Source organism: Morone saxatilis, unplaced genomic scaffold (genome assembly GCF_004916995.1).
Source record: "Morone saxatilis isolate NCDOM2014 unplaced genomic scaffold, NCSU_SB_2.0 Contig16, whole genome shotgun sequence".
NCBI lineage: Eukaryota > Metazoa > Chordata > Actinopteri > Moronidae > Morone > Morone saxatilis.
This window is the reverse complement of record NW_023339718.1, coordinates 22,752,433-22,763,939: the sequence shown is the minus strand read 5'-3', so window position 1 is coordinate 22,763,939 and position 11,507 is coordinate 22,752,433. Positions and strand designations below refer to the sequence as shown.

Below are 11,507 nucleotides of genomic sequence, written 5' to 3'. Positions count from 1 at the left end.
GTGTGCGTGTGTGTATGTCTGTGTGCTTATGAGAGTCAAATGAAAGACAGTGAGGATGAGATGATCTGCCCCCGCCGGCTTAAATGAACCCATCGTAAAATCAAACGCACATTAAAATCCAAAATACTTGTGATTATAGACCAGTCAAACAGATTGGCTGTGGATGCTGAAAAACTCACCACAAAAAAGCGTTTCATGTCGCCCTCTTCCCACTCACTCCTCTCGCTCTCTTACATAAATAGAAGCTTACATCTTTCTCCTTAAGACTGTTTATACTTCCCCCGTCTTATACTCATCTTATCATTTTTGGAATATTGTTAAAGCACTGGGACCTTGGCCTTTCCACTCTTCTGCTTGCTGGCAAGGAGTGCATAAACTGTATGTCGCAAAGGGTATGAGCGTCGGTTAAATACCTAAAATATAACTTAAATTGTCATGCTTCCCTGATACACAATGTAACGCTCACAGATTTTATGCTGAGTAAAATCTCAGTGGAGGGACAGTTTGATTGGACGCCTGCCACTGCTGAACTCCTCTCTGCTCCATCTGACCCTCTCCTTCGATTGTATACAAGGACAGCGGTCCTTAGGGTGCATTTAATCGCTCCTGTTTACAACAGTCTAGACTGTTTACAACCAATATTTCATGTACTTTTTACCAGTACCAGGACAGTGGCAAATTCTGGAGGGGGGCGTTTTTTTCCCCCTCACTAAGCCTCTGTTGTAGCTCCAGCGATGCCAGTCAGTGCGCCATTAATCTGCTTTTAATTAGATTAAAGCGCCTCTCGCAGAAACAGGAAGCAGCGCTCTTGTGCCTCGAACAGGGCCAAACAAAGGCTCCAATTGGCAAGTAAATCTCACTGCACTGCCTCCTACTTCTCTGGAATCGTTCTTGTCTCATAATTATCACTTTTCTCCAACTGCTCAGGTTTGAGGAGATGGGGGAGGCGAATGACATGGTTGATCATCTTAGGAGCCTGATGTTGCTGGCTACTGTGGATTCCCAGCATTTTAGAATCCCACAGAGCCTCGTAGGAGGTGGAACACTGATTGGGGGCCCTGAGTTTTTTGGGTTAAAGGAAAGTTGAAAAAACTTGAGAAACTGTTGATCACTGCTACCGTAGTGGGTGGAGGTGCTGTTAAGTTTATACACTGCCACAGAGGAAGTGCAGGGAATTAGAGGCGCCCCACTATCCTTTGCCAAACACAGGTGGATAAATGCTGCCATGCATCAACGCACACACAAACACACATGGTAATCTGCAAGGACTTCATTCCACTAATGATGTGTAGAGCAGCCACTCTCCACGAGACCTCCTAGGAATAGCATTATTATGCAAACCTCTTTGTATTTCCAACAAAACACAAGGTGGTCCCACTTAAATAAACCTCTCGCTCCCCTCATTTGTTTTTTTACTCCTCCTCGCCTTATTATCACTCCTTTTCATCACTGCCTGTGTGAAACAGCTCATGAGAGAGCGGCGGGGAGTTAGGGGGGTGGGGAGTTGCAGTAGCTAAAATGTCAGCTGCAAGCCGCTGGCTATTCACATAATTAGCCCCTTTTCTGTGTTGTGCTAAGTTTTATTATCAACAACAAAGGAGGGAAAGTGATTGGCATGTTAGGAGTTTCAGGCTAGCCCTGGCCAGCTGAACACGCTCAGTGGCACACCCAACAGCTGGTCTGACAGAGTGGGATTCAGTTTTAATCTCAGCTGGGATGGTTGTTAAAAGCTTGCATCTTGTGCCGTAGCACAACTGTGTTTAAACTGGTAATGGAAAAGCAAATCAGTGTGGCATGGTTTGACCATGGTTAGCAAGTGCTAATAGAAAAGCCCTAATTCAATGCTGCTCTCTAACCCATATAGATAATTGTCGTCATTCAATTGCTGCACTTATCAGGGATCAGTTTAATGCTACACATACACTTAATGCCTTTTGCACCACCACAAGTTTCAAAATAGCTGGAGCCGCTTCCTTCCTGACGCTTTAATGTAACAGGGAGAAAGAGGTCTCATTTTTGTTTAACTAACAGGTAGCTACTTTCACAGTTCACAGTTGGACGAAGTGAAGATTACTTACACAACGAACGATGGATGAATTCACATGGTTTCAACGGCTGTCTAGAATGCATATCAGCAAGTTAATTTCAATCTGTTTCGAATGCTTCTTGGCTGCATTTCCACTTGACTTTTTTGATATCAGAGCTGATATCCAATCTGCCCAAGATGCATGAAGAAAGTGTTAAATATAACATCTGTGCCTTGACTCACAGGCATCAGTTATCTTGTGCTGTACACTCCTGTGCAAAGTTGTTCAGCACAGGAAACTATAATTACATATAAACAGTTTGGGTGGAAATTCCAGAGGAGCATGATTATGTCTGATGTTTTGGTTCTAGGTTTTTGTTTATATTTATTTATCCTTAATTTAACAAGGAGGTCTCCTGAGATACAATATGTCTGGGTTTTGTTTGTTTGTATCCAATTTAGCTTTGCCTCTCGATTTGAAGGTTATGGCAGAAATTGAACTGAAATATAAAAATAATTAGTCACTCCTCACACCTCGTGATACACTGGCCTCCTTTTCTTAGAGGAGGATAGACTTCCCTCTGGACGTGATGGCATCCAGTATAGAAAACGAGGCGATGCAACACACTGTATATCTGGCATAAGGAAGGTGTAATGCCAAGAGAAATGTAATGACTGCGACCACAAAGACACGGAGAGTGATATAAGGTGCTAGACAGTCTGGATCCAACCCTGTGTTGAGTGGACGCTATGTGTCAAGATAGCAGAGAAACTGAGAGTGAGAAAGTATGTGTGAATGTCCATGAGCATGTGTCCGTGCAAGTGTTGTATGTTTGTATGCATCCTTTATGTTTGTGTGCATGCTCCGTGTACGTGACATTCCATCTGTGTGCGTCCCAGTGCAGACGTTCATGGGGTAGTCATCGTCATTTGGGATCGCACTTTGCTGTGAAATGTGACGGCAGGAAGTGAGGAAGAGGAGGTGAGGGGGGACACAACTGGAGGAACTGGGTGGTGTATTTATTCTGAACAAAAGGGTGAGTGATTCACCGAAGTGGTCCACAGGCAAGCTAGCAAGAATTCAGCAAGGCCAGCAGTCAGCGTTCACTATCTGGGTGTTAAATTCCACAGCCATGAAAACGGAGAGTGCATACATAAGACCGCTGCTTGGAATTCGGGATGGAGAGTAAATTATTCATGATCCTTTGCTTTAACTTGGGGTGTAAAGCAGATACAGAGCAGACCAAAACTTTCCCTCCCATTGGTATTGTGCTACTCTGAAACAGACTTGGCAGCAGTTAATGACGCATAGATGCTTTATCTTAAAAAATGGATCTTCTTGAACATATTTGCTCACTGCGGCAGGACGTTCATCATGCCTTTGGGCAAGACGATTGTTTTTCTTGCCACAGCTTATAAGCCACAGAGATATTGCAGAGAGGATTAGAAGAATCAGATTCATACAACGGAACCATCAAGTGAAATATATCTCCTCCGTGTGTGGCGACAACGGCACAGACAATGAAAGCATAGCTCCGTTTTCCTTAATTCAATTGAGCCTCTGACTTCTCAGACTTCAAGAGCTGAGATGCATCAGAGACGGAGATGACTCCGATAGCAAAACAGTCAGTGTTCATTATACTACAAATGGAGATCTCCAGTGGGATGATATCAAAGAGGGTTATACAACGCAATACATAACAGCTCGCACTATGTTGTTTGTCAACGCTAAGACCTCTCCACAAATTAAATGCTCAGCTTGCAAGACAAAGCAGTGAGACGTGTTACCCAGTTGTCGTTTTGGTAAACGCTGCTGTTTTCTCAATTGCTTAGTGTGTGTTTGTGAGGCGAGGGGAGCACAATAAATCTCCCAGGGATGGAGAGAGTACTGAAGTGGCAGAGAAGAAGAGAAATGAGAATTAGAAAGAGAAAGAGCGAGCGCAAGAGGGCAAGCTCATGGAAAGCAGTAAGGCTTTTCAAACACAAGGCCTTTATTGCTTAGTCAGACTGCCCTTATTGTCAGATATGACTAATTAACACTACATAATGCAGTTGTGATCAATCAGCCTCACTAGGAACTACAAGCAGTTTGACAAAAAGATTCATCATAGTGGGAATAAGCTCTGCCAGAGGAAACTGCATTCAGCCACAAAGTTTCCAATTATTTCCTCATATAAAAAATATACTAGTGTGTAGCGTGCTGGCCAAGAGGTAAAAGGTAAAAGGCAATCAAGAGTTCACTGATGTGGATTTTGTAAAGTTGACAGTGCATGCAAACTTTAGATTGACATCACTATCATGGTGCATCAAGGGTAGGTTGATACACTATATGAAATGAATGTGGCCACAAAGGAACCTTTATACCAACAACTCAGATGTGATTTTTACTTGGATTAGACATGCTAGCAGTGTTGGTCAGCCGGTCCTCCAATTTGGTCCAGACTGAATTATTTTACAACTATTTGACAGACTTCCTTTAAATTTTAAAACCTGAGCAGTTTGAAACATTCACGCTCAATGTGTTTGACTTAACTACACAATTTGATACATTCATGGTTCCCAGATGATGAATTCTAATGACTTTGGCCATTCCCTGACTTTTCCTCTCACATGTCTGCGTACACATACCCCTGATTGCAGTATGTTGGTATTGAAGTATGATCAAAGCTTTAGTCTTGTTAAGAAAAAATACAAGTGAATCTCGAGAGTTATGGCACCGGACCTCACTGATAATATGTGCACGTATAGTTGGAGACGCATGTAAGTCCTGTTTACAGTAAGATGCCTTGCTACAGACAAAAACATCATCTTAAGCTGTCTGAAACAGCTTTTACAAGCTGAGCTGTATGTACGTACATCTCGGAAAAAAGGCCAAAGCCCACCTTTCTTATCTGTCAAGGTCAAACGATTTCTTTCTTAGATTTGCCGGGATCTGAGCACTTGTACACATTTGATTTGCTTGCTGGAGCTCATTGAAAATACACCCACATGCTCAGAGAGGATGTGAGGCTCTTTCGCTCTCCTGCATCGTGACACTGCTCTGACAATACAGTGAAGAGAGACGAGCGGAAGAGAGAGCAGATGAAGAGGGGAGGGGGAGGAAGAGATGAAGGCTGCATGAAAAGTAAAGGCTAATTAATTTGAGGCACCATGTTTCTCTCAGGACAGCCAACAACTGTGTCTGTATTCTCTCAACCTCCTCCACAGAAAATCTGTCATTTTCAAAGTTACCTGAAGCTTTTTGTGAACCTCTGAAGAGGAAGCAAAATCTGCACACACTCTCAGTCATCACACATCAGGCCTTCTCCTCTCCCCCCCCTCCTTCCTCCCCTCACCTGACCTTTCTCCAATCTAAAGGTTTACACAGTGGTTTCAATTAACTGCTGGGAACATGTTTCATCATCTCAGGGGCTGCCGCACTCACCGGCTCTTTAATGAAACGCGTCTTTTCACACTTCTTAATTACTTTTGTTACAGCCACTCCTCTCTCTTTCTCTGCCTCTGTTCTGGGCGTCATGAATAATGTGCTACCAGTAACTTCTCTACTGATGTATGTGCCTGCAACAGGTCCCCTTTTTGGAGCAACTACACGGACGAAATAACTCACTCAATCAATTAGGGTGGACAAAGTGTCCACATAATCAACTAGAATGACAAATCACAACAACTGAGAAACTGGCAACACAAGTTTATTAGATGAAAAAACACATTGATTTTTTAGGTCAGCAGAGTTTTTAATCAGTGCAGAAGAGCAGGCATTGATGTTTGGCTAATAATGAATATCCATTTGTTTTCTCTATCCGCATGTGTCTGGGTTAATGCTTGTAAGCATTCAACCTTCAGTCATGCTGATTTGGGACTTTTTGTAGCATCTGGGGTGTCAGACTGTCAAACCAAGAATTCTTTATAACTTACTTTTAGTTTAGTTTTTTCAGTTCCTTCTGAAACTAAAATTACTTGGTTAGGGTTAGGGAAAGATAAAAGACGGTTATGGTGAAAAGAAAACAACACTGGCTGTTGGTAGGAGATCTCACACGAACCACAGTCTATGGTGCTGAAGTCAGTTATCGTCATGGTAACAAAAGACCAGTGTTGTATTTGGTAGGGGATGGGAACCACAGTCTAGACGTTTTGCAGTGGTGTTACAATATAAAACTATTTTCACTACTGTTTTTGACAGAGGACATTCATTATTTATTCATCTCGCTTCAGTCTGCCTTAAAGCAAAAGGTCTTGGAGAAATGCAGTTATTCATTTTTTTCGCAGAGAGTTAGATCACTACTTGTTTAGGAACTTCACAGTGAGGACAAGACTCCAACAGGTCACTGGGAATTAGAAATAGTCCAGCACAAGCCTCTGAAAAAGTTTTTGTAGCTAACTGGGCTAGCTATTTCCATCTGCTTCCAGTCTTTATGCAAAGCTATTATCTACAGAGTTCATATTTACCGTACAGACATGAGAGTAATATTGATATTTTTATGTAACTCAAGAAAGTGTATTTTCACAAATGTCATTCTATTCCTTTAAAGGACCAGTGTGTAGGATTTAGCAGCATCTGTAAATAAAAAGAATTTTAAGGTAACAAAAACATTCTTATTTTCAGGTGATTATCCACTAATGAAAACATATCTATGAGTATTATTACACACTGGGCCTTTGAGGAACTCCAAAAAAGTCTGTAAAAAATATCATAGGTCTGGATTTCAAAGGAAAGTTTTAGTGTTCATCATGATTAAATTTAATCTTCTTTAGAATAAGAAAGGGTAAGATTTAAAAATAGCAATGAATCAAATTACTACATTTAATGTGAAAGGAGTCACTTGTAGTGATAAACACACAGAGAATTATCCCTTAACTATAGCACATTGTTTTGGTTTTACGGCACTCAACTAATCAGCCTCAAATCACACTCACAGGTAGCTGTACGCTATCTGCTTAGCACCAAACATCAGGCAGACAAAGTTAGCGAGTAGCTAGCAAAGTACAGGTGTGAATGTAGCTAAGACGCATTCAATACACATTGAGATTCAATCATTCAGACCACATTCAATGGTGGTCTGGGACTCATATGGCCAAATTCTTTTAATAATCTGCGCCAGACTGACGGACCGCCTACTCAATTGATGTCAGGCCACAGGGGACAACAGCGCATGGGCTTTGTCCATGATATCTGAAATATTCAAAAACCCATACAGATATATCACGAGTGCATCAAACATCTTGGGCGATTTGGATTGCCTGGAACACCAATTTTTTACCATGGAACACAGTCTTACAATCTTCTTCAGCAGACTAGGCACAGGAAGTGCATTTCTGCCTCCTGTCGGTTAAAAACAACAACGCATTTGGTCTTTGCAAATGGAAATGATGAGCGGGAAAGTGAGATCTGATTACAAGTGGTCGCTCGAAACACATGAGGAGACATACTTGTGATCGGATCACCCAAGAAGCATTTTAATGCCAGGTGTAGACAGGCATGCCATGGAGAAACATTTAGCTGCTAAAGAGAGAGATATTTCCCTCAGGAGGTGTTGGACAATTAAAAAGAGAGTAAATATTGGATTTACATTCATCAGGTGGACAGAAACATGACTGGGTGTATATGGGTCTCTATAACACCTTCATAAAGTGATAATTTGTCAATGATGTGTGTTTACAGCTTGTCCCTTCATCCTCACGCGGCATAAAAATATATTAACAAAGTTTAAAGATATTCAAAACTCTCTCCAATTAAAAAAAGACTACTGTCTTCAACCTTCAAAAAAGTATCCATCAAGCTTGGTTCTCTATCTAACACACACACATCCACAAAAAAAATTAATCATTTCCCAATGCCAGGTCCTGCCTAGTCCCAGCGTTGACCTCTCTCTGTCTGACATCAGATCAGGACCAGGATACACATGTAATCTCCCCTATCTCCTTTAGCCATCGCCACAGAATGAGAGCTGCTCTCTCTATCACTCTCTGTAAACTCTCCACAGATGACCAGGGGATGTGGTAGTGGCTGAACCCACACAAACATACATTTTCATAGACAAACAAACAAGGCACCCATATGACTTGAATGGTCTTGCAGTCACCGGCTCTTTCACCTCTGATGTTTCCCGAAGACGAAAAAGTGATAAATGTGCTGTAAAAGTCAATGTGGGTTTTGCTCGAGTGATTAAGCTTATTATCCATGCACCTCACTGTTGTTATTCGCCTGTGTGTTGAGCTAATAAACGTCAACTATGATTTGTCTGTCTGCAAGCGGGAAATGCCGAGCGCTCTTTCCAACGTGAAGCCCCACACACATTTCAATTGTGCATGACATTTAGGCCTATAACCATAATTGCTTTCTCCGGATTCAAAACTCCGAAGGGTGTTGTTAGCGCATTGTGTAACGTAATCGCACCACAATTGTAACCACTATAGATCCACAGTTGCAATATGCCAGCTTGGCTTTTACCCATGAAAACCCAATGAGTGAAAAATATTAATTATCATCCTTGGAGCTCATCTGCTTCCCTTTACTTTAGGAGTGATAAAAAAAGGCAAAATCGGCTTAACTTGGAAAAGCACAGCAATTAATTGTGATCTAGTTTAATGAGAGCCCACTTTGCCATGTTAATGTAGCTAATTAACAGTCAAACAGGAAGTGGTATTGACTTTGAGTGCCTGCCACTAGACATTGATGAAGGTGCTGATGTGTAAATAGCACATACGGTTGTGTAACAAGTGCAGCCAAATTCCACAGACACCACTAGACAGATGGACAGCCACACACGCACCTTTCCACAGAGGAAGGTATTATACAGACTCGCACACAAGCAAATACACATTCTATTAGCGTCCGGATGCACTGATGTGCGTGCTGCATACTAATTTGCTTTTATGACTGTTACAACTGCTTGTCAGTGCCAAAAAGCAAAGAGGGAATGAGTGCACAGACACACAGTTAGTCACACACGATTGCTAAAACCAGTTGCAGAGTCTGGGGACAGAGCTGAACTCCTCAAACCTCCATGTGGTGAGTTTGCCAAGTTTCCTCTACCAATGGGGTACACAAACCGGGGGAGGAGAGGAGACAGTTACTGTTCTCTGAATATAATCAATAAAAGCACACTCCCTTGAACTTTATGACCCAACAGCAGTGCAGTCAACATTTTTAATAGCAGCCAAAACAACTCTTTTTACCCAGCTTTGTGTGTTGCTGAAATACAATTTCAGCAACAGAGTAATGTTAAGGTCGGTCCAATGCTGCAGATGCTGCACTATGGCTTGTACGCTCACTTAGAGTTGGGCAATATGATGATATATGAGATGACAGAAAGTCATCAGACACCACTAGACAGATGGACAGCAACCATGTTGGATTTTCTATCCTGTTTATACCAAGGTAGCTATTCCATAATAAACAAGCCTTCTTTACAGCAGTATTGGATTTGTAGGAATTTGAAATGTTATGAAGTACCTTGATTTGAAGGAATTTAAATCACTTGATTATCCAAATATAGACATCCTTATCTAGTTAGTTTATGTTCTGCATTTCGGGAAAGTTTATTATATCATGACATTTATCAATATCTCAGTTGGGGCTGCAACTAACGATTAGATTCATTACAGGATACCTTGACATTGTGGGAATACTCCTATTAGATTAGATTCTCTGTGCATACTGTTTACAGTCTAGATTTACCTCTGGCATCATATTTACCCAACATTTTCTTGATCAATAAATTATTTGATTAATCATTTGATCTGTAAAATGTCAGACAGCTGTGAAACATTTTCTGAAGCTCAAATCTTCAAATTGATCTATATTAAATTGACATCCAGAACTAGAAAATTATTGGCATTTCTTCTTGAACAATTACGCAATGATTTCTTTTCACTGACTAATTAATTAATCAACTACATGTTCCTGGGCTCAGTAGTCAACCAGTGAATTATTGTACAGTACAATGGCTCAGTATACAATAACAGGCTGCTAGTTCATTGCCTTTCGCATGCCAGCACATTGTTGCAGGAATCAACAAAAAGACGGCTTACAGAGGCGATGTTCTCACAAGCTGCCAACAATCAACAGTCACACTGAAGCCACAAAACCATCAAACTTTCTTCCTCCGTCAAAGACCTCCCACACTTTGGTTGACCAACACACCTGACCTCCCTCCAACCAAACATATCGCACTCATGTCTTCACCAGCTGTCCAACATCTGATTCATTCCCTCTCTGTCTTCTCCTGCAGCATGACATCTAAATGAGGCGAGTTATTCCCAAACTCACTTTCCTCTGGAATATTCTCGCTCAGGAGTCAAAGTGTTAACAGAGGGATATCTTGCTTGACAGACGACGCCTACCTTTTGACGGCTCTGCGCGCTTGGGCAGATCCAATGTGTCGTAGTTTTTGTCGTTCTCACCGTTTTTTCTGCCTGGGTAGAGGAGAGAGGAGGGAGGACGATGTCAGTGTCATCCTAAAACAACTAGATTATAAAATACAATGTTGTTGACACCAGGGTTAGACCGGTATGGATTAGCAAGGCTGCAAGTAGCTTATATTTAGCATCTTTAAACTTTTCATCATAGCTGCAATATTTTCATGGTAAAACAGCCTCTTCGTCTCTGAACTGACATATCGGTCTAATCCAGGTGTACACACCCACGAAAATGTATGAATGTTTGCATGTATACACAGTACAGAGAGCTATAGGCATGAGGTGTTCAACACACATACATTCCACACTGTCTGCTATAGACCACTAGTGTGTTCACAAAGATGAATCGGGATATATACCAGAAACTGTATGAATGCAAGACCACACATGTGACAGCATACACCTTCTTTCCACACTTACATACAAACACTCTCCCACTGTAACAGCAATACTTCCTGAGAAGACAAACCCCTTGAATAATGCAGTGGAGGAGCGGAGATGCAGTGGGAGGAGTGTGGGTGATTGTAGCTCAGCCAGCTAATGGTCATCGCACATGCACATGGACATGCCCATGAGACAGTACAAAGATACAGAGACAAAAAAGCTGATTCCTCTGAATTTAAATTTTTATTCCTGTCCCCTCAGGAAACAAGCTCATACATTTAAGTTGCCTGAATCAAGGTTAGATGATATCGGGAAACAAGATATCATCTAGTTAGTGCTGCCCTTCTCTAATATAATATATATGAATTCATATATAAATGATCAACATCATGCTAATTATGGGAACCTAATTTTGCATGATTAGTTATTATTATAAATTATTATGTGCATCAGCAAGCTTTTAACAGCACCTTGATTTTTTTCAAATGTAACAGCGATTGAAGTTAGCTAGTAACCATGGCGGTGGAATTGCACCCTGCCACCCATGCTGTCTGAAAGCACCTCAAAGTAATGGGCCGACATTATGGGAAATACACTTACTGGCTTTCTTGCCAAGAGTCAGATGATGACAGTCAGTCTCGTGTTGCTGTACGCTAAATATAAAGCTACAGACAGAAGG

At 41.5% G+C, this 11,507-nt stretch overlaps 1 protein-coding gene across 11 annotated transcripts in view; it reads right to left on the bottom strand.

The window, feature by feature from the left end:
* The window catches only part of arvcfb (ARVCF delta catenin family member b), a 198,551-nt gene that overhangs the window by 28,385 nt on the left and 158,659 nt on the right, over window positions 1-11,507 (bottom strand). For all 11 annotated transcript variants that reach the window (XM_035658049.1, XM_035658045.1, XM_035658051.1 and 8 more), the window contains one exon: window positions 10,370-10,441. In XM_035658049.1, the coding sequence (XP_035513942.1) occupies window positions 10,370-10,441 (72 nt within the window). The remainder of the gene's footprint in view (window positions 1-10,369; window positions 10,442-11,507) is intronic.